The sequence below is a fragment of the Felis catus genome, chromosome E2, assembly GCF_018350175.1.
Source record: "Felis catus isolate Fca126 chromosome E2, F.catus_Fca126_mat1.0, whole genome shotgun sequence".
NCBI classification, from domain to species: Eukaryota; Metazoa; Chordata; class Mammalia; order Carnivora; family Felidae; genus Felis; species Felis catus.
Genome location: NC_058382.1, coordinates 8,351,786 through 8,376,047, shown reverse-complemented (window position 1 = coordinate 8,376,047; position 24,262 = coordinate 8,351,786). Strand labels below are relative to the sequence as shown.

Below are 24,262 nucleotides of genomic sequence, written 5' to 3'. Positions count from 1 at the left end.
CGCCCCAGTAATTTTTTTTTTTAATTTTTAACATGTTTATTTATTTTGAGAGAGTGCAAGGGAGGGGAGAGGCAGAGAGAGGGAGACACAGAATCCGAAGCAGGCTCCAGGCTCGGAGCTGTCAGCATAGAGCCCGACTCAGGGCTCGAGCCCACGAACTATGAGATCATGACCTGAGCCGAAGTCGGACGCTTCCCCAGTTGAGCCACCCAGGCACCCCTGTAGCTGAATAATATTTTATTGTGTATATATACCACATTTTCTTCATCCATTCATCCATCAGTGGACACTTAGGTTGTACCTTAGCTATCGTGAGTAAGCCACATGAACACGTGAGTGCAGATATCTCTTTGAGAGACTGATTTCATTTCCTTTGGAGAAATAACAGAAGTGGCATTGCCACATCATATTATTTATTTATTTGGAAAGTTTATTTATTTTGAGAGAGTGCACGCAGGAGGGGCAGAGAGGGAGAGGGGGAGAGAATCCCAAGCAGAAGGAACAGCATGTGCAAAGGCCCAGAGGTGGGAAACAGCCCGGCGGGGGAGGGGGGGCTGTAGTGGTTTGAATAGTGCCCCCCCCAAAAGATACGTCCCTGCCCTCACCTCTGGAACCTATGAATGCGACCTTCTCTGGAAAAACAGTCCTTGCAGATATAATTAACTGAAGGATCTCGAGATAACATCCTGAGTTGGGGCACCTGGGTGGCTCAGTTGGTTAAGTGTCCGGCTTCAGCTTAGGTCATAATATCACAGTCCGTGGGTTCAAGCCCTGCACTGGCTCTGCATTCACAGTGCAGAGCCTGCTTGGGATTCTCTCTGTCCCTCTCTCTTTGCCTCTCTCTCTCTCTCTCTCAAAATAAATAAACGCTTAAAAAAAAAAAGAAAGAAAAAAAAGATCATCCAGGGTTATCCGAGTGGGCCCAACATCTAATGACAAGTGTTATAAGAGACACCCAGAGGGGAGACACTTCTAGAGAAGGCCAGGTGAAGACAGAGGCAGAGATGGAGATATGCAGACACAAGCCAAGGAACCCCGGAGCTCCCAGGAGCTACGCTCAGGCCACGCATCCAATGTGGAGATGGCGTTGTGGCTGGAGCAGTCGGGGGTCCCCGCAGAGGCCAGGGCTGAGCAGTAGCAGCGGCAGCAGGGAGGTCTGCGGGCGACGCACGGGGTGGGGGCGCCCTCTGTCGGCTCCACTCGCACCCCTCACCTGGACGACCCCCCGACACACACAGCCCCCTTCTCTCTGTCTCCCCTCTTTCTCCCCTCCCAGCTCTCCTTCCATCTCTTCCAGCGCTCGGCCCTCCTCCTTCTGACTCCTGCGCGCATCTCGGACCAGCCTTCCCCATTCAAGGAGAGGATGAAGTCCTCAGGGCGACCTTCTCCTTGCCCCGTGTGCACTGGTTCTGGCTGGAGCCCGCTCCCCATTCGCTGTGGGTCCCACCGGGGAATCAACCCAACTCGGTGCTCCGGGGCGCGCGTGAGACGCCACCTGTCACCACCAGGTGGCGCCCGTTGCCTCAGCCCGATCCACCCCGGGCTCTCTATCGCCCCCCAAAATTTCCTTTCGCTTTCGATCTCTGGCTGTCACCCGGCCTGGCCCCTTCCACGCCCAGCCGGGGCAAGCCTGGTGCGTGAGGAGAAATGGACTCCGGGTCCCCGAGGGGCGGGGCTGGGGTCCCCCTCCTGGCTGAGGGAGGAGGGATGGGGGTCAGGTTCCTGGGTCCCTGGCCTGGGGAGGGTTCCGGGGACCGGACGTCGGGGTTCTTAGAAGGGGAGATGAGTTTTCACCGTAACTGGGGCTCATGCAGGAAGCCCGAGGGAGTAGGAGGCGGAAACTTAGCCACATCAAGGAGCCGAGGGAGGGGTGGGGAGGTGAAGGGGCGGGTGAGGAAGGGGCTGGGGTGTGGGGGTCTGAGACTCCCTCTTCTGTCCCTTCCAAGATCTGGCCATAGGCATGAGGGGCCTCCGGCCGAGATGATAGTGCTGGCGCCAGCCTGGAGCCCAACTGTGCGTATACCTGGGGGGCAAGCTGGGGGAGAGGCAGAGCCGGATCAAAATGGGCAGATCTGAGACAGGAGATGGACAGAGGTGGGGGACCTGGACAGGGGCTGGAACACGCACAGAGCGAGGGGACATAGGGGCAGGGGAGAGACGGACAAGGGTGGGGGACATGTACAGAAGAGAGGGACATGGACAGAGGTGGGAGACACAGACAGGGGTGGGGGGCACGGACAGGGGTGGGGAACATGTATAGAGGAGGGGGACACGGGGCAGGGAAGAGACGGACAATGGTGGGAGACATGCACAGAGGAGGGGGACTTGGACAGGGGTGGGGGACAGCGACAGGGGTACGGGAGAGATGGACAGGGTCGGGGAAGAAATGGAGGTACAAATGGGGAAGGCAGGACCCACGTGGAGAAAGAGGAGAGCGGGACGGAGAGGGGCAGGTAGGTGGACAGAGAGAGAAAGTCCCGGGCTGAGGTGAGCAGACACGGGGAGCCGTGGGCGCAGCGGGGAAATGGGGAGCTGGGGGGACGGACGGGGCCAGCATCGGATACAGGCAGAGAGGAAGCGTGGAGGGGGGGGGGGGCTGGTCCGAGACGGGCACGGGAGCCCCAGGCAGGAAGGCCGACTGCTGGACGAGAGGGAAGGAGACCTGGGAAGGGAGAAAGAGGGGAGACAGAGAGAAGGGAGCCGGGGTTGGGGGGGGGGTGGGGAGTGCCCAGGTGAGGGGTGCGTGTGGAGCCAACAGAGGGCGCCCCCACCCCGTGCCTCGCCCGCAGACCTCCCTGCTGCTGCTGCTACTGCTCAGCCCTGGCCTCCGCGGGTCCCCCGACTGTTCCTTCAGCCACAGCCCCATCTCCTCCACCTTCAAGGTCACCATCCGAAAGCTGGTGAGGGCCCGGTCCCATCGTCTCCGGTGCGCCTTTCTGCGCCCACTGGGGCTAACTTCCCCCCTCTAGGTGTCTGGCTCTCTGTCCCCTTCTCTCTGGCTCTCTGTCCCCCTCTCTCTCTGTGGCTCCCTATCCCCCTCTGGGTCTCCATAGTTCCGTTTTCTCCTGTCTTCAGCCGCGTCTGACCCTGTTTTCTCCCATAGTCTGATTACCTGCTTCAGGATTACCCAGTCACCGTCGCCTCCAACCTACAGGACGTGAGTCGCAGATGGGAGGGGCTGGGGCGGGGGTAGACTCAGGAAGCACCACCCCTTGGGGGGGGGAGGAACTCGCCAGCCGGCCGACCTGCCCCTTCCTCCCCTGGGATGCAGGACCCCAGGCCCTGGCCCCTCATCCTTCCAGCCCCACCAGCACCGGCCCCCAGCCCCCTCCGCCCACGGGCCCCCGAACTTGGGTTTTCTCTCCCAGGACGAGCTCTGTGGGCCATTCTGGCACCTGGTCCTGGCCCAGCGCTGGATGGGTCGGCTCAAGGCTGTGGCTGGGTCCCAGATGCAAAGCCTGCTGGAGGCGGTCAACACCGAGATACATTTTGTCACCTTGTGTGCCTTCCAGGTTAGCCCTGAACTTGGGAGACAGCCAGGGGAGTGCGTGAAATGCCTTCCTAGGGCTTACTTACTGGAGATTTCTTTAGACTAGCAACCCACGGGTGGTGGGGCTGGAACCCCAGTCCCCCTGGGGGGCCCCACTGCTGAAAAGAACACTTCCCTGGGCACTGAAGGATGGCGAGGGTCGTGGGCCTAATGATCCAGTTCTGAGTTGATTTCTCAGGCCCGTTGCTGGGCGTTGCTGAGGGGTTCTCTCCCCTAGCAACCAGAAGGAGGCGATCCAAACCCCCTCGGGACCCAGATCTGACTGGGCCCGCTCGCTGTGCATCGCTAAGGACATCTCCCCTTAGCAGTCCTGGGGGCAGGGGTCCAAACTCTCCCTCAGAGACCCTCAAGGGACCCTGTTAGGCATCGCCAGGCAGGGAAGGCCCTTGGCCTGAGCGGAGGGTGATGCGGTGGTGACGTCTCCCTCCCCTGCCCCCAGCCCCTCCCCAGCTGTCTTCGATTCGTCCAGACCAACATCTCCCACCTCCTGCAGGACACCTCCGAGCAGCTGGCGGCCTTGAAGCCCTGGATCACCCGCAGGAATTTCTCGGGGTGCCTGGAGCTACAGTGTCAGCCCGGTAAAGCCCCCCCAAGCCCCCCAAGCCCCCACCTCCTACCCTCACCTCTCGCATCCCACAGCCCCTCACCCCTTCCCCTCAGGCCATCCCAGACCCTGCTCTGCTCCCATTGGCTGTGTGACCTTGGGGCATGTCCCCCCAAGTTCATTCCTCTTTCTAGGCCTCAGTTTACCCATCTCTGAGAAGGTGAACAGTCATCCCTGCCTTTTTCTTTTTTTTTCTTTTTTTCCAGGTTTTTTTTCCCCAAGTTTCACTTATTTATTTTGAGAGAGAGAGCGAGAGAGCGAGCACAAGCAGGGGAGGGACAGAGAGAGGGAGAGGCGAATCCCAAGCAGGCTCTGTGCTATCAGCGAGGAGCCCAGTTCAGGGCTCGAACCCAGGCCCATAAATAAATAGGCTCTTACAAAAATAAATAAATAATTATTTAGTGTGACATTTCACGTCCTTTGTCCCCTATTAAATCTTTAGGAACCAGTGTGCATTTCACACTGCTGACACATGTGAATTCAGACTCTCGTAGGAGGTGTGTCAACAGTTGCTGGGGGAGGGGACTCACCAACTCTAAAGGATCAATGGGACATCACAGAATCAGAATATAATGAGAGACTACGCCCTGTGAAAACATGACTTCTTCAGCATAGTAAGGTTTACTCTGTGGCCAAGTACATAATCCGTTATGTAACTGACCCTGTCTTAGGAGGAAAAGGGGGGAAAAAACATAGATTATTTTTTGGCAGGATCCGAGTTGAATCTGTGTGTACATATTTCCTCCCCACCTTACTATGATATTATTTGGAGGTTCCTGTCCTGGTATTTGTTACTAGATCTGTCAGATTGGTTGGTTTTTATTTCTGTTTTCGTTTAGTATTCTCCATACCACACCCGGGGCTGGAACTCACAGCCCCAGGATCAGGAGTCACGCGCTCCACTGGCTGAGCCCGTCTGGTGCCCTTGAGAGGGATGGTTAAACACTACCTTTTGAGGCGCCTGGGTGGTTCATTCGGTTAAGCGTCCGACTTCGGCTCAGGTCATGATCTCACAGCTTGTGAGTTTGAGCCCTTCCTCAGGCTCTGGACTGGTGGCTCAGAACCCGGAGCCTGCTTCGGATTCTGTGTCTCCCTCTCTCTCCCTTTCTGCCCCTTCCCAGCTCGCGCTCTCTCTCCCTCTCTAGGGTAAACATTAAAACAAAATTTTTTTAAGCTACCTTCCATCCTAATTTTCTCAGTTTCTCCCCACACTTCCAATCATTTTTGCCATCTAAATCAAGCTTCATTTGTCATTGGTACTTACATTTATGACTATTCATTCATTTGACCACGTTTTATGAACCATGTCCTTGGTGATGACACAGCCCAGAGCAAGACCAAGTGCTTGCACATGGGGGGCTGATATACTAATTGAGGAGAAAGACGGTAAACATGTAAGGATAATAATTAAAGAGAAAAACAGCTGAGTATAAGGAGCCCTATGCAGGCAAATTACAACAGGGTGATGGAAGCATGGTCTGAGGTGGTTGGCTGGAAAGTCACTGAAAGCTGAGAATGAGGGAACAGCCAGTGCAAAGGCCCTGAGGCGGAAACCTGCCTATGTGTTTAAGGAAGAGTGAAGGGACACATGTGGCTGGAGCCCAGTGGGTGAAGGGAAGAGAGAATGGGGTGAGCGTATACGGGGAAGGGTCTTTGACCGTTTTATTATCTACCCATTTGTCAATTTGTCATTTGGCCAGATATCTAACTTATGAAATTAAGCTATTATAATATTACTTAATGAGCACTAAGTAGTAGGGTCTGGCAATAAATAAGACAGATAAGGTTCCTGTCACCCGCATGGAGCTCACAGCCGATTGGAGGAAAAAGAGGAATAAACAAATCAATACATAAGCCCTAGAAATATTTTTCTCCAGGGGCTCCTGGGGGGCTCAGTCGGGTGAGCGTCCGACTTTGGCTCAGGTCATGATCTCGCGGTTCATGGGTTCGAGCCCTGCGTTGGGCTCTGTGCTAATGGCTCAGAGTCTGGAGCCTGCTTCAGATTCTGCGTCTCCCTCTCTCTCTCGGTCCCTCCCCTGCTCTGCCCTGCTCTGCCCTTCTCTGACCCAGCCCTTCTCCTCACTCACCCAGCCTCCTCTCTCCCAGCAGACTCCTCCACCCCACTGCCCCCAAGGAGCCCCAGGGCCTTGGAGGCCACAGCCCTGCCAGCCCCTCAGGCCCCTCTGCTGCTCCTCCTGCTGCTGTTGCCTGTGGCTCTCTTGCTGATGTCCGCCGCCTGGTGCCTGCACTGGCGAAGAAGGAGATGGAGAACGCCCTACCCCAGGGAGCAGGTGAGCCAGCAGAATGGACAGAGGGCTTGGGGAGGTCTGAGGGGATGACACTGACCCTGTGGAGGCCACAGGCGCTTACGCCTCCAGGTTCCGGGATGTGCTGCCCCTGTGGCTCGTGGAGCATTGACTCGGCTCGGTGAATCCTTCACCAAGCCCAGCACTCTGGACTTTGTGTGTGTGTAGGGCAGGGGGGGAGGGGGGGAGTATGCTCTGGATGAGGAAGACCACTCTGGGGCCATGACGACCGGACAGACTGGATGCGGGGCGAGGGTCCCGGGAGAGAGGACAAAGCCTGAGTCAGGGCCAGGACTGGCACCATGGGGATGGAGAGAAGGGGACAGGCAGTTTCAAGAGTCAGGGATCAAGAAGGACAGGGCGGGGGCACCTGCGCGGCTCAGTCAGTGGAGCAGGCGACTCTTGATCCCCAGGTTGTGAGTTCGATCCTCACGTTGGGTGTAGCGATTACTTAAAAAGAAAATCTTAGGGGGCACCTGGGTTGCTCAGTTGGTTACGTGTCGAACTTCAGCTCAGGTCATGATCTCACAGTTCATGCGTTCGAGCCTTGCATCGGGCTCTGTGCGTGCTGACAGCTCAGAGCCTGGAGCCTGCTTGGGATTCTGTGTGTGTGTGTGTGTGTGTGTGTGTGTGTGTGTGTGTGTGTGTGTGTCTGCCCCTCCCCCACTGGCACTCTGTCTCTCAAAAAATGAATAAACATTAAAAAAATGTTTAAATAAAATAAAATAGGGGCACCTGGGTGGCTCAGTCGGTTAAGCGTCCGACTTCGGCTCAGGTCATGATCTCACGGTTTGTGAGTTCAAGCCCCGCATCGGGTTCTGTGCTGACAGCTCAGAGCCTGGGTCAGATTCTGTGTCTCCCTCTCTCTCTGCCCCTACCCCCACCTGTGCTCTGTCTCTCTCTATCAAAAATAAATAAATGTAAAAAAAATAAAAGATAAAATCTTTAAAAAGCAAGACAAAAAGAACAGGGCTGCAGGTTGACAGCCTTGGGCAGGTGGCACAGAGGACCCTGGGTCTGGCCCAGTGGGGAACCTGAGGGACAAGGGGGATTAGGGAAAGAGAGTGAGCTCAGCGGGGACCTGGGTGCATGAGGGGGCCCCAGGGGAGACATTTGGCTACAGGAGTCTGCAAGCCAGGAGAGAGTAACCTCCTGAAGCAGGCGGAGGGGACCATCGTCGCAAAGACTTCCAGGTGTGAAAGAGTTGTGAGCGGAGTGTGGGTGTGAAAATCTAGGCCTCAAACACCAAGCAAGGGAGCTGGGACTTCCTGTCCAGGGTAGCAGGGAACCAGGGGAGGTGAGTGATGGAAAAAAGAAGGTGAGAACAGGTGTGAGGGCAGGAGGCAGGTGGGCCAGGAGGGAGGAAGGACAGAAAGCCTTAGTGGGTTCCTGATGGGCCCAGAGGACTCTAAGAAGAAGCAGTTTGCAATAATTGTTCACACATATAATGCCTTAGAGTTACGGCCCTTATGCTGGGGCTTTCTACGAATTAACCTACTTGATTGAGAAGCTAGTGTCATTTTTACTTTGTTTCACAGAGGCTGAAACCAAGGCACAGAGAAGTAAATAATTTGCCAAAAGTCACACAGCACATGAGTGACAGAGCCAAGACTTGACTCTGGGCTTTCTGGGCATCTAAGCCTTTCCCTCTTCTGCCTCAGTTTCCTTATCTGTACAAAAGACTCTAATAATATTCTTTCTACCATAGAGTTGTCTGGAGGTTAAGTGGCACACACAAAGCCCTCAGAGCAAGGCTGTCCAACAGAAATAGAACACAAGCCACACATGTCATTTAAAACTTTCTAATAGTTGGGGCACCTGGCTCTCTCAGTCAGTAGAGCATGTAACTCTTGATCTCAGGGTTGTGAGTTCGAGCCCCACATTGGGCATGTAGATTACTTAAAAAAAAAAACTTTCTAGTAGCCACATTTTTTTAAATTAAATTTAATTTTTTTTTAGCGTTTATTCATTTTGAGAGGAGAGGGGAGGGGCAGAGAGAAAGGTAGAGAGAGAGAGAATCCCTAGCAGGCTCCACACTGTTAGCGCAGAGCCCCATGCAGGGCTCCATCTCACAAACTGTGAGATCATGATCTGAGCTAAAATCAAAAGTCAGACGCTTAACACCCAGGTGTCCTGTAGCCACATGTTTTTAAGTAAAAAGAAACAGGTAACTTTAATATATTTTATCTCACCCTGTGTATCCAAGATGTTGTCATTTCAACATGTAATCAATATTTTTAAAAATTATTGAGGTAGTTTACTCATTTTTTTAAATGTTTATTTTTGAGAGAGAGAGACAGAGCATGAGTGGGGTAGGGGCAGAGAGAGGAAGAGACACAGAATCTGAAGCAGGCTCCAGGCTCCGAGCTGTCAGCACAGAGCCCGATGTGGGGCTTGAACTCCCGAACTTCGAGATTATGACCTGAGCTGAAGTCGGACACTCAACCCACTGAGCCACCCAGGTGCTCAAGATAGTTTACTCATTCTTTCATACCAAGTCTTTAGAATCCAGTGTGCATGTGACACTAAATTTTTATTAGAAATGCTTCATCTGTAGGGGCGCCTGGGGGGCTCAGTCAGTTAAGCGTCTGACCGGCTCAGGTCATGACCTCACAGTGTGGGTTTGAGCCCTGCATGGGGGGGGGGGGGATGTGGTGACAGGTCTGGGGGTTGTGGAGCCTGGAGCCTGCTTGGGATTCTGGGTCTCCCTCTCTCTCTGTTCCTCCCCTGCTCTGTCTCTGTCTCTCTCAAAAATAAATAAAGATTTTTAAAAAATAAAAAAAAAAAAAAGATCATGACTTGAGCCCAAGTTAGACGCTTAACCAACAACTGAGCCGTCCAGGCGCCCCTACAATTTTTTTTTTTTAAGGCCATCCATTGAGTTTTCCTCCCATCCTTGCTCCTATCCACTCTGCTTCCTGCTCTCCTAATACACCACTGCCTAAGTTTAAATTAGGTAAAATGTAACAATCAGCTCCTTAGTTGCCTTGGAATGCTCACCTTCACATGGGGCTGCCTTGTGGCTGTGTTGGGAGAGCTCAGATCCCGCTGCTCCCATCACTGTCTGAGAGAACCGTCTTGTCTCGGACAGCGATGCCCTAACACAGCGAGCGCTCACTGCAAATGGAATTGTTTTCAGTAGCCCTGCACTTGATCCTCTCCTCTCCCCTCTCCACGGACCCCCCAAGCAGCCCCGTGAGACAGACACATGTATCATCCCATTTACAGAGGAAGACACTGAGGCCCAGAGAGAGGAATCACCTGCCCGAGGACACAGAGCCGGGACTCGGAGAAAGTCAGCTAGAGACTGGTTCCTTCCTCGACCACGCTGCCCCGCTCACTCTCCCCCCGGGATGGAGGCAACGCCAGCCCCCAACGCCAGCCCCAGACCCACCTATCCCCCTCTGTACAAAGTCCTTGTCCTCAGGAAATTGTATATAAATCATCCTTTTCTACCAGCTCTGGCCAGGACTGTCTGTAGGTGGGGCATGGTGTGGACGGGGCAGTTTGCTTGTGAGTCTCGGTTTTTCGGTTAACGCAATGCTTCATTCAGTAGCCGTTTTCTGACGCCTCCTGGGGCCCAGAGCCAGTGCATGGCACTGCGGGGACCCAGATGCGAGTCAGAACCCACCCAGCCCCCTCAGGGCTCCTGATCTATGGGGGAGAAGACACGGGACCCCTCTGGGGTCAGTACAGCGTGACACGTTCTGATGGCAGGAGAACAGGCACTGTGGGAGCCCAGAGGAGGTACCCGGGCCAGCCCCAGACACCGGGGAAGCTCTCTGGAGGAAAGGACCCCAGCCAAAAAGCACTGGGATTGTGGCATGCCAGATATTAGAAGGTGGGGCTGGAGAGGAGGACATCGCAGGTAAGGGACGCAGCAGAAGCCATCTGGAGTCATTCCCTCACACACTCTCGGATCGCATAGGGAAAACGACTTCCACCTGTTTTACAGATGAGGCCGTTGAGGTCTAGACAGGCCAGGGGTTTGGCCAGGTCATAAGGAGGCACACCAGGCACCGGACCCAGATCTACCCAGTCTAGACTGGGCCCTGAACAGAAAGCCTCGTTGCCCTCTGCGGGCCACCACGTGCCCTGCAGCCTGCGCTCGCTTTAGCGGGCGAGCCCCCGCCCTAGACGGAGATTAGCAGCCCCTCAAAAATATGGCGGCCGAGGCTGGCCAGCCCCGCCCCAGCTGAGCCGTCCTACCCCCACGTGATCTCTCGCCCCTCACAGCAATGGCTATCTAAGAGCCAGCGAGAAGAATTGGACCCGGATTGGACAGTCGGGAGACGACCCGCCTTCTAGCGGGGCCTCTCTGCGCACGCGCTAGACGCTTCAACCAATGCAAAGACGGAAAGCTGCCCGCACAGCCCATGCGGCGTCACTTCCTCCGCCCCTGTTTCAAGGGATAAGAAACCCTGCGCAGAGCCTTCCTCCTTTCCTAGGCGGCTGCCGAAGATGGCGGAGGCTCAGGTGCGGGCTCCGCGCGGGCCGGGGAGGCGTGGGGCCGGGTGGGATCAAGGCCGGGGCCGAGTTATACCCTCTTTCCCCTCGTAGGTGTATTGTGAGATCTAATCTAGGTTAATTGAGCGAAACGGGGCAGCTTTTGGTCTAAGAAGAGTCTGCAACGGGGGAAATAGGAGATACACGGGGGGTTTTTTTGGCCTTTTTGGTCGGTGACTGGCTAAAATGCGGCATCGTTCCTCCCTTAGGGGTGATTATGGGGGCTCCCAGCACGGGAAGAGTTAGTTTAAAATTAGGTCTCGTTTGCCTTTGTCCCTTGGCCGAATGAGACCCGTGTGTCCCCAGCGGCGGGGAAGCACGCAGGAAGCGCCTGGGCGACCTCGCGGCGGTGAGACGCCGAGGACTGACCCCAACATGCCCCAGTCGCGCGTTGCTTCAACCTCGTGGGACTGCTAATCCGTGTTCTGCAGCTTTGAGCGTTTTCGTAGGAAACTTAGGCAGTGGGTCCAGAGCGTTCTCGCCTACAGGGCGTGCAGGAACGAATTCCTCTTTTTCTTTTGCTCGTTGGGGTTGATTTTAAAGATCTGAAAGGAGGGACCTGTAATAAAAAGGCTCCACAACCCCGGGACCTACACTGTTCTTAAACGGGAGGTGGGGGGGGGGGGAGGTTGGGGACCTCGAGGGACACAGCAGAAGCTTAGGTCTGAGTGCCCGCACTCCTGTCATTTCTTTTCTGTAAAGGAGGGGATGGCTCGGGGAAATGGTCCCCGTGTGAATTTCATGTAAGGAGTCTGAGTGGTTGAGGAAGGAAAAAGCAAGCGTGTGCCCTGGGGAAAGTGGTAGAGAAGTTCTCTGAACACGTGTTCCTGGCACGGCTTGTGTTGTATTTTGTGTAATCCCCTGACCTTCCCATAACGTTCCTGAGGCAGATACTGTTATCCTCATCTTCCAGGTGAGGAGGCTGGAGATTTTTAGCCAAAGTCACATTGTCAGGAAGTCTGGCTTTAGATTCTGTACCCTTCTGCCTTCCAACAATCACAAGTATATAACAAGCACTCGGTAAGAGTGGGGACTTTGCTCGTGGTGAAGCAGCTGAGGATTCGGTGTTGAGCAGTTCACCCAGGGACACAGTTAGTCCATGTAAAACCCAGCACAGGCTTTTGTCTACACCGCAGAGCCTCACCCACACCGGGCCCGTTTCCTTTACCATTCAGTTTGTGCCGGAAACGATTTTGCCCTTGAGATCAGGAGAGAGTGAGTCCGTCCGCATTCCGCAGCTGGTGTCACCGATGATAAATTCTAACTGGGTCCGTGGACAGAGTGTTGCCAGTCTTTGTTCAAATCCCAGCACGTTCTCTCAGCCTTGAATGTAATCTGGGCTTAATTCCTGCCCTTCAGGCAGCTGTGAGATGTGAGGCAAGGTCTTTGTTTTATTCCATTTACTGAAGCCTCGAGTCCCCCATTTGCTTGCTTGGCCACATCTGTAAAAAGGGGCCTTGGGTCCTAGTTTCCAGGCGTGCTAATGGATAGGAATTGCTCTGGGGGAGAAGGTGAAAGAATCAAGTAGAAAGCAATGGTTGCTTTGGGGGGTGGGTAGTCAGTGCCGTGGGTGTGTCTAAGCTCTACCCCCCGTCTCCACCAGGTCCTGGTGCTCGATGGCAGAGGCCATCTCCTGGGCCGCCTGGCGGCCATCGTGGCCAAGCAGGTGCTGCTGGGTAAGTCTGCTCTGCCCCCCCCCCCCCCCCCGACCGAGTCCCAACCAGAGGTCCGTGATGAGCAACAATCACCATCTTTCGTTTGAGTCTCACGACCATGAGATCAACCCCATGCACCGCTCTGAGACCTGCCAGCCCCTCCCTGTCCCGGGGTCGGGGGCTCCAAATTGGAACGTTCTTTTCCTGTTTGGCTGTTAATTTAAGCACAAGTCTAGCTCTGTGACTTGGGTGGGGCAAGGGGATCCCCTGCCAGGGTCTTGGGTTTCTTGTGCCTTACGGTCAGTTCCATACAGGGGAGGATCCCTGTTTCCGGGTCCTCGGCGTAACCGGGCAGGTGTGTGGTGGCCAGTTTGTAGGTAAAGCCCTCGGCTGGCTACCTAGCTTTTGTTCTCCTCCGTCACCTCATTTTCCTTTTTCTCTAGGCCGGAAGGTCGTCGTCGTGCGCTGCGAGGGCATCAACATTTCTGGCAATTTCTACAGAAACAAGTGTAAGTTCGGATGCGGGAGGAGGGCTAGAGAGGATTGACCTGGGAGAGCCTCAGTCTTCCTTGGCTCCAAAAGCGAGCCCGCAGGTGGTGGGAGGTGCCCGTGTGAGTTCCTAAAAGGCCCCTGGGGGTGTGGATGTGCGGGTGTCTGGGGCTGAGCCTTGGCGCTGCTCTCTCCCCGCAGTGAAGTACTTGGCCTTCCTCCGCAAGCGGATGAACACCAACCCATCCCGAGGCCCCTACCACTTCCGCGCGCCCAGCCGCATCTTCTGGCGGACGGTGCGAGGTGAGCTGGGCCCGAGGACCGCAGGCGGGGACGGCCGGGTGGCCAGTGATGAGGACTTCTCCCACTCGTGTTCGAGTTCCCCAACCATGAGATGACTCCACATGCACTACCATCTGAGGCCGCCTGTGCGCCGGCGGGGCGGGGGTCCTCGTGAGCCCCGGTGAGCGAGCTGCCGCCCCTCTGCCCACAGGCATGCTGCCCCACAAGACCAAGCGAGGCCAGGCCGCCCTGGACCGCCTCAAGGTGTTTGATGGGATCCCGCCCCCCTACGACAAGGTGAGCGGGACGTTCCCGTGCCGCAGTCGTGTGCGCGGCGTCCGTGATGTTGCACAGTCGTACCTACATTGTTTGATCCTCGTGAGAACAGCACTGACTGAGACGCTCTTCCAGCCAGCCTTGTCCCCTGTCTGTCCCTCGCTCCAGGTTTCTTAAGCCCCTCTCCTTCTCTAACAGAAAAAGCGGATGGTGGTTCCCGCCGCCCTCAAAGTTGTGCGGCTGAAGCCGACACGGAAGGTGAGCTGTCCGTTACGTGGAGTGGTCTCGCGGCGGAGGGGGGGGGTGGACTTGAGGTCCCGGAGGCTGGCAGATGATGTCTCTTTCTCACGATGGTCTGCGGATGCCGCTGCTGGCAGTGCCGACAACGCCAATGGCTCAGCTGATGCCAGGAGGAGGGGGCGGGGAGCCCTTACAGGGTCTGCTGTGACAGCTTGTCACCTGTCCCCTAGCCACCCTGGCTCCACTTCACTTCTCCCCCTTCCCCCACAGTTTGCTTACCTGGGGCGCCTGGCTCACGAGGTTGGCTGGAAGTACCAGGCAGTAACGGCCACCCTGGAGGAGAAGCGGAAGGAGAAGGCCAAGATCCATTACCGGAAGAAGAAGCAGCTTGTGGTGAGGATGGGCTGGAAGCTGAGGGCACCAGGCTCGGGCAGGGCCTTTGGGGGCGGGGGCGTGTCTGGATGCGGTGGTTCAGCCCCGGAGGCCTCTCTGAGGCCCAGCTCCGGGAGGGGAGTGGGATCGGGTGGGGTCCTGGGAGGAGGAGTGTCCCAGGCGGCAGCAGCCACCGACCGGCATCTGTCCTCCTCACCCCACAGAGGCTACGGAAACAGGCCGAAAAGAACGTGGAGGGGAAAATCAACAAATACACAGAGGTCCTCAAGACCCACGGACTCCTGGTCTGAGCCCAATAAAATTGACTGTTTATTCCTCATGCTTGGCCTGGCCTGCGCTTCCTCCATCGCCGCCCTAGGATGTGGGGGACTCCGGGGGCCCCTGTTTAGGTGCCACAGGCAGCCTGGGCCTTAGAATACTGGGACCACAGGGCTTTAGTCACTGCTGCTCAGGAAGGCCTCCTAAAATGTTCAAACGGCTCTAAGAGCTTTGAGGCATAGATTGCCCGTGACGTCCTCATTCATGAAGTTTTGAGAAGTTGACAGTTGCAACAACTAGGGCAGTTTCACCATTCGCAAAAAAAAAGATACCTGGAAAGTGATCGGAGGGGGACCCTGCGTTGTGCACGGGGTGTGTCCAAACTTCCCACGCGGTCAGGTGCTAACGCTGCAGCTATTAGGGTGAGGGTGCTGAGGGCCAAGCTTGGTGTCCACAAAGGTATTTCCAGGTGCACACACAGGGAAGGACAGCCGGGGGTCACAGGCACTGCCCTCTGGCTTTCCCTGTACTTTGTGATCCCAAACCAATAAATTATTTTTAAAGAAATGTGGTGTCTTGGCAGTGTGTGTCTGCTGCGGAGGCAGGCCCAGGGGAGAGAGGCCCCCTGAGCAAGAAAAGTCGCTTGTCACAACGGTTGCCCTGTAACCTACCCTTCAAGGAATTTCCTCCAGGGTCCCGCGTAGTTCTCAAAACGGCCACGGCCTGAGGTTGCCTAGTGGGTGAAGCTGTCGAGTCAGCTGTAAAGTATGGAGTTGCCACCATCTCAGACCCAGTCCCATCCTCGCGGTCCTATGGGCCCTTCTGGTCTGGGCCACACCAGGAAGTCTGGGCTTTTTTGGAAAGAAAGGGACAGGGAATGTTCTGCAAGTAGTAATGCACTGGAAACGGGAATGTTAAATTTCGTGATGCCTTTTTTTTGTTGTTAATGTTTATTTTTGGGAGTGAGCATGAGCAGGGGAGGCGCAGAGAGAGGGAGACCGCATCTGAAGCAGGCTCCGAGCTGTCCGCACAGAGCCTGACGCTGGGCTCGTACCCACAAGCCACGGGATCCTGACCTGTGCCGAAGTCAGAAGCATAATCGCTGAGCCACCCAGGCGCCCCTCCGTGATGCTTTGTAAGACAAAAGCTAGACCTTTTAGACCTGGAAGGGTAGACCTGGAGCATTTAGCAGCTACCCAGTTAACTGTCACCTGTTAACGTGCCCTTAGGGATTAATGGGCAAGGCTTGAAAATGTAATGTTTTTTGAGGGAGATCCAAGTGGGGGGAAAGGCGGAGAGGGGGAGACATCATCCCAAGCAGGCTCTACTCTGTCAGCACAGAGCTCGATAGGGGCTCAAATCTGCGAACTTGATACTGACCTGGGCCAAGACCAAGACCTGGACGCTTAACTGAGCCACCCCGGTGCCCAATAGTTGGAAATTTTCTAATTTAGGTCAGTATTCAAATGCCTAACGGTGCAAAGAAAACTACTTGAATATGTTAAACATTTCACTGTGTAATTCGCAGGGCAAGTTATAACTCCCGTGTCCTGTCGTGGTTAATCTTCCCAAGATGTCCAAACTCAGTGCCTTAGGTTTTCTCTGAGAATCGTTTAACAAATCAGTGGCACCTTTAGCTTTCCCGGGGTTCCCCTTCACCACAGGAGGTGCCTCCAGGAGCGACCAAAAACGACAGAGTTCAAATGCTGTTAACAAAACTGCCCGTTTAAGCAGCACAATATAGTCCCACCAAAAGCAGGATCCCTTAAAAAGATACACTCGGCTTTATAAACGTACGACTTGCCACTTGAAAAACCAACCACGTCGGGGCGCCTGGGTAGCTCAGTCACGCAGCCGACTTTGGTGCAGATGATCTCGAGGTTCGTGAGTGCGAGCCCCACGCAGGGCTCTGTGCTGACAGAGCCTGGAGCCTGCTTTGGATTCTGTGCCTCCCTCTGTCTCTGCCCTTCCTCTACTCACGCTCTCTCGCTCAAAAATAAATACAAACGTTAAAAAAATTTTTTTTTTTCGTCTGTAAAAAAAATAAGCCACAGACTGGGAGGAAATGTTTGCAAATCATCTCTTTTGAAGAACTTGTATCCCAGGTGTGGGTGTGTGTGTGTGTGTGTGTGTGTGTGTGTATAAAGGAAAAAAAAGAAACAACCAAGTAAATTTGAGCAAGAATTTGGAGAACTATATCACCCAAAAAGATCTACAAATGGTCAATGAACACATGAGAAGCTGCTAGACATCATTTACCATTTGAAAATGGACTTTCTGGGCATCCCCTAATCCTTCCTGCGGGGCAATTACAGAGACTCCAACACCCGGGTCAGCTGCAGAAACATTTTCAGAGCTCGATCTTGCAACTCGCCCAACCGCTCACCACCAAGGCACCCCCCCTCCCAGCAGCGCGTGGGCACGCCTGGCCCATCTCCGCCAGGTAATAGCAACCTTTCCCATCCTGGGCCATGTGCAGGGTACAAGGGAGGGTCTTATTTTGCTAGGCATTGGGGTGCACCCTGGAGAACGTGAGCTTCTCCAGGTCAAGGAGGGTTTGCGTTTCCGCTGTGAAACACTGATAAGTACGCCTGAAACCCGGCAGGGGCAGGAAATATTCGCTCAAGTGGTAATAACTAGGGTTGGCTGAAGTTGGTTATTGGACATCAAGGCCCTTTGACACTGCAGGTCTGAAAATCAAGGGTAGTGGTCCAACCCACGCTTAAAATGAATATAGAAATAGAAACAGGGAAAAAAAAATCAGTGAGTTGCAGGAAGGAAAAGAGGAAGTTAAGTTAGAAAGCATAAGGGGAGGCCTGGCTGGCTCAATTGGAAGAGCATGCGGCTCTTGATCTCGGGGCTGTGAGTTTGAGCCCCACGTTGGGTAGAGAGATTACTTAAATACATAAACTCAGAAAAAAAGAAAGCAAGAGGAAGGAAGGGAAGAGGAGGAGAGAGAAACAGGTGTTTGGTCACAGTGCAGAATGTACTTCCTACTGTGGGTTGTGGTCATTAAAAGCTGTGCAGCTAAATATCTCCAAACTGCCCCCACCCCCTTCACGGTGAAGCAGTATTTTTTTTTCCCTTTTCCCTTATCATCAAAATCTCACCAGCTATTCTGAGCAAATTGCAAAATACTGAGCATTTTAAAAACCAGAGAGGAAATCACACTTAATCTCACCACCTGGAGATGCAAACCACCAGGGCCAGCATCATGCATTTCCTTCCAGGCTTTTTTCTAAGTCACTTTTGTACATAGTTTAGCACGCATTGCAGATAACAACTCTTGAGGCCTGCTTTTTTTTTTTAACTAAATATAATAAATCCTTATCAAGTTATTCAAACACTCCAGAAATTACTTTTTTCTTTAAAAAAATAAACCTAATTGGGGCGCCTGGGTGGCTCAGTCGGTTGAGCGTCCGACTTCAGCTCAGGTCACGATCTCGCGATCTCGCGGTCCGTGAGTACAAGCCCCGTGTCAGGCTCTCTGGGCTGATGGCTCAGAGCCTGGAGCCTGCTTCTGATTCTGTGTCTCCCTCTCTCTCTGCTCCTCCCCCATTCATGCTCTGTCTCTCTGTCCCAAAAATAAGTAAACGTTAAAAATAAAGAAAGAAAGAAAATAAACTAATTGCTTCTTGGCCTTTTGGCTAAGATCAAGTGTAAAAAAATAAACCTACTATGAGGTTAGTTGCAGGGGGGTGGGGTGGAATATAGAAGGTTTTAAAAGAGAAAAATGAAAAGTCCCTCCCTTCTAATGCTACCGTCAAAGGGACTGAAACAACTACATTTAAAAATCTTTCATATGGGGGCTCCTGGGTGGCTCAGTCCGTTGAGCATCCTACTTTGGCTCAGGTCATGATCTCACAGTTCACGCGTTCGAGCCCCGCATCGGGCTCTCTGCTATCAGTGTGGAGCCTGCTTCAGATCCTCTGTCCCCCTCTTTCTCTGCCCTTCCACCACTGGTTCTCTCTCCCTCTCTCTCTGCCTCCCTCAAAATAAATAAACTTAAAAAAAAAGTTTCACTCAGTGGCGCCTGAGTGGCTCAGTTGGTTAAGCGCCCAACTTCGGCTCAGGTCGTGATCTCACAGCTCGTGGGCCCCAGCCCCGCATCCAGCTCTGCCCTGACGGCTTGGCTGGCTCAAGTCAGTGGAGCGTGCAACTCTTGATGTTGGGATTGTGAGTTCGAGCCCCGCCTTGGGTGTACAGATGACCAGAACAATAAAATGTTTCAGAACTCACAAAGCTATTAAGTGCAAAGGAAATTTAAGTGATTAAGTTTTTAATTGGTTTTTGTAAGTTTGTAGCGTTTACATCTCTGAAGTTATTAAACAACTTAAAGACTATAAGATTATTATTTATACTTATACATATATGCACATACGTGTGCACATATGTATATATACACACACACATATATTTCTCTATAGTAGGGCCGTCCAACAAAATTTTCTGTGTTCATAAAAATGTTATGAATCTTCTCGAATATGCAAGCCACATGTGGCTTTTGGATACTTGACATATGAATAGGGCGGCTGAGGAACTGAGTTTTAAATCCTATTCAATTTAAATCTAATCTGTATCTCTTAAAGAATGAAGAGCCAAGGGCGCCTGGGTGGCTCAGTTGGCTGAGCGTCCAACTTCAGCTCAGGTCACAAATTCGCTGTCTGTGAGTTCGAGCCCCGTGTCAGGCTCTGTGCCGACAGCTCAGAGCCTGGAGACGGTTTTAAATTCTGTGTCTCCCTCTCTCTCTGCCCCTCCCCCACTCATGCTCTGTCTCTCTGTCTCTCTCTGTCAAAAATAAATAAACATTAAAAAAAATAATAAAAAATTAAAAAAAAAAGAATGAAAAGCCAGTCAGTTGGTTAAGCCTCTGACTTTGGCTGGGGTCATGATCTCGCAACGTGTGAGTTCGAGTGCTGACAGCTCAGAGCCTGGAGCCCGCTTTGGATTCTATGTCTCCCTCTCTCTCTGCCCCTCCCCCGCTCACACTCTGACTGACTCTCTCTTAAATAAATAAACATTAAAAAAAAATTAAAAAAAGAACGAAGAGCCAGTGGTTGGACTTGCCAGGGCTCGAACCCAGGACCCCAGGACCTGGAAGCACTGGCTCTCGCACTGAGCGGCACAACCCCCCCCCCCTCCCCAGTCACTCAGATTACATGTAAATAACCATATGTAACTCTTGGCTACATTACTGAACAAGGCAGTCTGTGATACCCACAAATATATATAGTCCACAATTATATCACAGTACCGAGCTGTAAAAAAAGGCAGTCATCCTATAGATTGTCAATACATATTTGTTGTTGGCTTTGTGGGTCATACTATGCCTTTTGCTCTGCAGTTTGCTTTGTCCATGTATAAATTCATCTGAAGGTAAAATAGTCTGGAAGACACATTGCAAGCTGATAGCAGGATGACAACAGTTGCTTCTAGAGAGGAAAACTGGGTGTGGGTGTCTGGGGAGAAGAGTAGGAGAGAGAGCCATTCAATTTTGCAGTTTTGTGGGGGTTTGTTGTTGTTTTTTAAAGAGACAGAGGGTGCGGGAGGGGCAGAGGGAGACAAGGTCAGAAGCAGGAACTGCACTGACAACAGAGAGCCCGATGGGCTCAAACTCACAAATGGGGAGATGGTGACCTGAGCCAAGATCAAGCGTCAGAGGCTTAACCAACTGAGCCACCCAGGCACCTCTCGCTTTTTGTTCTTTCTGAATTTTGTACCATGCGCATGAAATACCTATTCAGAATTGCAAACTTAGAAACAAAATATAGCTGGCAATCTTTTCACCTCTGGATCGATTGATCTACCTCTCGTTTATTAAGTGCTTGCGGAATATTCCAAGGTGGAGCTGTGGCGTGATTTATACGGCTGCCTGTAATGGTGGACATTTTGACACATCCCCCAATCCTCCATTCATTCATTGGTGATTTAGTCCACAAGTATAAATTAGGCACCCAGTATAAGACAGCTGCCAGATGCTCTGGAGAACAAAGCAGATAAAGATTCCTGCCTTCAGGGGCGCCCAGGGGGCTCAGTAGGTTGATTCTTGATTTGGGCTCAGGTCATGATCTCAAGGTTTGTGAGATGGAGCCCCTCATGGGACTCCGCGCGCTGACAGCTCAGAGCCTGCCTGGGATTCCTTCTCCGCTTCTCCCCCACTAGTGCTTGTATGCTCTCTTTCTCAAGATAAATACACTTCTAAAAAATTAGATGTAGATGTAAATTAGAGGAGGAAAAGAGCATTCGGCTCTAAGAGCGTAAAATAGAGACAAAAGCCAGATCACAAGGGATTAGCTCCTTCAAATGTCTTGCACCAGTGCCCCACGCTACAGGATAAGTACCCAAATTGACAAGGGAGGGTTTGGACTCCCTTGTCCAAATAAGGGGGATTCTGGCTGGCTCAGTATAACATGGAACTCTTGATCTCAAGGTTGTAAATTTGAGCCCCACCTTGGGCGGGTTTAGAGATTACTTAAAAATAAACTCTCGAAAAAAATAATAAATAACAAGTATCCAATTATAGACCTGCACTGCCCAATGCCATAGGCTTAGCTCCAAGTAGCTATTTAAATTTAAACCTAATAACAGTAAACAAAGTTAAAAATTCAGGTCCTCAGTCTCGTACACATTTCAAGTGTCAGGGGCCAGGTGCTGAGTGGTGCAGACACAGAACATTTTCATCATTGCAGAAAGTTCTCAACAGTGCTGTTACAGACAGTGCTGGTACATCAGCAGAAGGGTTTTTATTCGCGAAACCATTGTCTGAGAATGAAACAACAACGTTCATTAAATTTGAACAAACAAAAAACCACTCTTGGTTAACGCCCGCCCCTCACAAAGACGGCGGTGCCGTTCCCCAAGCTCCTAAGACCCTCCAGCCGCGTGCCCCGCAAAAAGATGGCCGCCACCGCATCGCGTTTGAATTCTGCAGAAACGAAGCCACGCGGTCCTCAAATCCCACGTGATTTTAGCCCCGCCGAACCCTGACCACCTCCCTGTAACTCTCGCGATAATGTAGGCAGGCTCAAGGCTGGCCTTGCCTTCCCAACGTGAACTAGGGCGCCCAGCGCAATCGCGGCCTGACTTTCGCGAGACAGTGTCCGCCGCTTCCCGACCCTCGGCCCTTCATCTTGTGGGCGTCCCTGCAGTCTCCGAATCGCGGGCTGTGTTTGGGCCTCCTGTCAATCACCGTCGCGTCCGAGGCACCGCCCCAAACCGTGCTCCCGCCCCCTTTCGTCACTTCCTCTCTAGCCCCTGTGCGGTCGATAAGGAAACCCGGACGCCGCCGCGGCTTTCCTTTTTCCAGGCGGCCGGGAAGATGGCGGACATTCAGGTGCGGGCTCCGGGCCGCCGCGGAGGTGGCGGGGTCCAGTCCCGGCGTCAGGGGCGCGTCCTGGAGAGAAGGACCCGCGCCCCTGTTTGGGGGTTAATGCAGGGCGGCCTCGATTTTCCAGACATTAATTCGGGCAGAGGGCGCGTGTCTGTGAATTAATCTAATTAGCACCGCGTAAATACTAGGGTCTCCCCCACGTGGGGTTTAGGAGAGGCTCAAGCCTTATGAGAGGTATTTTTGGAGGCCTTGGGCCATTGGGCTAATCCAGGAAGCCCATCGTTTTGGTATTTATTTCTGAAGTCGCGTGTATCATAGGAGAGAATCCTGAGTGGGCGCCCTTGTGTCTGGGAGAATCTTTGCCAAAAGGTGTACAGGTTGTTAGAGGAATTATTGTTTCTGTCTGAGTTTTAAGGAGTGAATTCGGGTGATGGGAAGTGTCTTGGAGCATAAATACGGAGGTAACTCCGGTTCAGAGTTGGGTCTGAACTCAACTCTTGGTGTGACTGTTGTCGATGGTCATTATCCAGGTTTTGGAGGTTGACGTTTAGGGAGTAAAGGCTGGAGAGGGTGGGATTTGGGGGTTTCTGGGGAGGTTTTCCAGGCCAGGTCGCTGGCTTCGAGAGCTTACCAGCTTATTCCTCATCCACGTAGACTGAGCGTGCCTACCAAAAGCAGCCAACCATCTTTCAAAATAAGAAGAGGGTCCTGCTTGGAGAAACTGGCAAGGAGAAACTCCCACGATACTACAAAAACATCGGTTTGGGCTTCAAGACGCCCAAGGAGGTAGGGGGTTGGAGAGACTCAGAAGGAAGGAGACCCCAGTGTCCTCCCACGTGGGTACACAGGGAGTGGCAGTTCCCGGGGTTGTTGGGAATTGTAGTTTGTGTACCTAAGGCCACACCCCCTGTTTTGTTCAGGAACTACATGTGCCAGGCTCACTCCTTTCTCTCCCTTGTTCAGGCCATTGAGGGTACCTATATTGACAAGAAATGCCCCTTTACTGGTAACGTCTCCATCCGAGGGCGGATTCTATCTGGTGAGTGAGGACTTCTGGGGGCTTGGGTGAGGACGTCTGCATCTGGGGGACGCTTGGACTCCTGGGTGAGGGGGGCGCTGGCAGATGATGTCATCTCACGATGGTCTTCAGATGCCCACCACGGGCACTGCTGAGAAAGCCACTTGGCACAGCTGATGTCAGAAGCAGGGTTTGGGATCCCAATTCTCAGCATGTTCTGGGCGGCCCAAGGCTCCCCTTCCCTCCCAGGGGGGCTGACCTACCATCTGTCCCCTCCCCCCAGGTGTGGTGACCAAGATGAAGATGCAGAGGACCATTGTCATCCGCCGGGACTACCTCCATTATATCCGAAAGTACAACCGCTTTGAGAAACGCCACAAGAACATGTCCGTGCACCTGTCCCCCTGCTTCAGGTGAACATGGCGGGCCCTTGGGTTCCCAGGTGGAGAGGAGGGGGTGGTCTGCACCCAAGTCTGAGTGACCCTGGGACCTGGCCCGGGCTCACAGGGCGCTCCGGCTGCTGTGTGGGCAGGAAACTATAGGAGACGGTATGAGGAGACCGCTGGAAGCCAGCAGATGTCCTCAGGAACCCCCTGTGTGTGTCAGGTGGAGAGGGTTGATGGCGATCTTCTGCCCTGAGAGGCCCCTTGGAAGGGCTGGAGTGTTCTCTGCACGGCTTTGAGTTCAGTGCCTCGCGCGCTCTGTTCCGTAAACAGTGACGGGGGGCAGGTGGGATTGGAAGTTGGAGCTGGGATAGGGTTTGGTGGAGCTCACGCGGACAGGCCTCGGCCTCTGATGGCCTGAGTGGGGCAGCCCAGCGTGTGACACAGCCCCTGCCCACCTCCACAGGGATGTCCAGATCGGCGACATTGTCACAGTGGGTGAGTGCCGGCCCTTGAGCAAGACTGTGCGCTTCAACGTGCTCAAAGTCACAAAGGCTGCTGGCACCAAAAAGCAATTCCAGAAGTTCTGAGACTAGACGTCTGTCCACACCCCCGGAGAAAATAAAGTTATTTTCCCAGTCATGGGCCTGGCTCCGGGTATCTGCGCCTTTACCAGAGGGATTGTCCCTGGGAATCGGGGTTGATGCGAACACGGGGTTCTCGTTCATCCTCTGGACCCCCTTATGTATGGGTGGGACTGGGAGCCAAACCCTTCCTCTCTGTTCTCATCTCTCTGGGTGAAGATATGAACCTGTGTTAAGATGTTGTTCCCTTTCTGGGCCTCCTTTTGGTCCATGTCACCTCTTGGTGTCAGAGTAAGTAAAGTCTCCTACCTGGTCGGGGCGTGTCCCCCCTCACCCCTCAGTCTCTGGGGAGGAAGTGAGTGAGGGCGTAGGCCCCTGGGTTCTCAAC

At 53.4% G+C, this 24,262-nt stretch overlaps 3 protein-coding genes and 5 non-coding genes across 14 annotated transcripts; all 8 read left to right on the top strand.

Moving 5' to 3' along the window:
* The first annotated feature begins 1,515 nt into the window (after positions 1-1,515).
* FLT3LG (fms related receptor tyrosine kinase 3 ligand) lies at positions 1,516-9,918 on the top strand. Of its 7 annotated transcripts, none has more exons than XM_011289647.4 (8): positions 1,519-1,633; positions 1,947-2,013; positions 2,790-2,900; positions 3,104-3,157; positions 3,369-3,512; positions 4,044-4,128; positions 6,261-6,445; positions 9,689-9,918. In XM_011289647.4, exons 2-8 carry the CDS (start codon positions 1,981-1,983, stop codon positions 9,899-9,901), a joined length of 825 nt encoding a protein of 274 aa, XP_011287949.1. In that variant the 5' UTR covers positions 1,519-1,633; positions 1,947-1,980; the 3' UTR covers positions 9,902-9,918.
* Positions 9,919-10,848: 930 nt separating this feature from the next.
* Positions 10,849-14,620, top strand: RPL13A (ribosomal protein L13a). Its single transcript, XM_011289680.4, has 8 exons — positions 10,849-10,936; positions 12,570-12,642; positions 13,065-13,130; positions 13,312-13,413; positions 13,604-13,689; positions 13,867-13,926; positions 14,179-14,301; positions 14,505-14,620. Exons 1-8 carry the CDS (start codon positions 10,922-10,924, stop codon positions 14,589-14,591), a joined length of 612 nt encoding a protein of 203 aa, XP_011287982.1. The 5' UTR covers positions 10,849-10,921; the 3' UTR covers positions 14,592-14,620.
* LOC111558198 lies at positions 12,690-12,773 on the top strand. Its single transcript, XR_002738779.1, has one exon. It is a non-coding gene; the product is annotated as a small nucleolar RNA Z195/SNORD33/SNORD32 family (small nucleolar RNA).
* LOC111558197 lies at positions 13,452-13,536 on the top strand. The gene has a single exon (XR_002738778.1). It is a non-coding gene; the product is annotated as a small nucleolar RNA Z195/SNORD33/SNORD32 family (small nucleolar RNA).
* Positions 13,726-13,797, top strand: LOC111558199. The gene has a single exon (XR_002738780.1). It is a non-coding gene; the product is annotated as a small nucleolar RNA SNORD34 (small nucleolar RNA).
* Positions 13,995-14,081, top strand: LOC111558202. The gene has a single exon (XR_002738783.1). It is a non-coding gene; the product is annotated as a small nucleolar RNA SNORD35 (small nucleolar RNA).
* Positions 14,621-21,734: 7,114 nt separating the features above from the next.
* Positions 21,735-23,932, top strand: RPS11 (ribosomal protein S11). The gene is made up of 5 exons (XM_003997507.6): positions 21,735-21,892; positions 22,544-22,675; positions 22,853-22,928; positions 23,191-23,320; positions 23,757-23,932. Exons 1-5 carry the CDS (start codon positions 21,878-21,880, stop codon positions 23,878-23,880), a joined length of 477 nt encoding a protein of 158 aa, XP_003997556.1. The 5' UTR covers positions 21,735-21,877; the 3' UTR covers positions 23,881-23,932.
* On the top strand, positions 23,008-23,093 carry LOC111558201. Its single transcript, XR_002738782.1, has one exon. It is a non-coding gene; the product is annotated as a small nucleolar RNA SNORD35 (small nucleolar RNA).
* Positions 23,933-24,262: the final 330 nt, after the last annotated feature.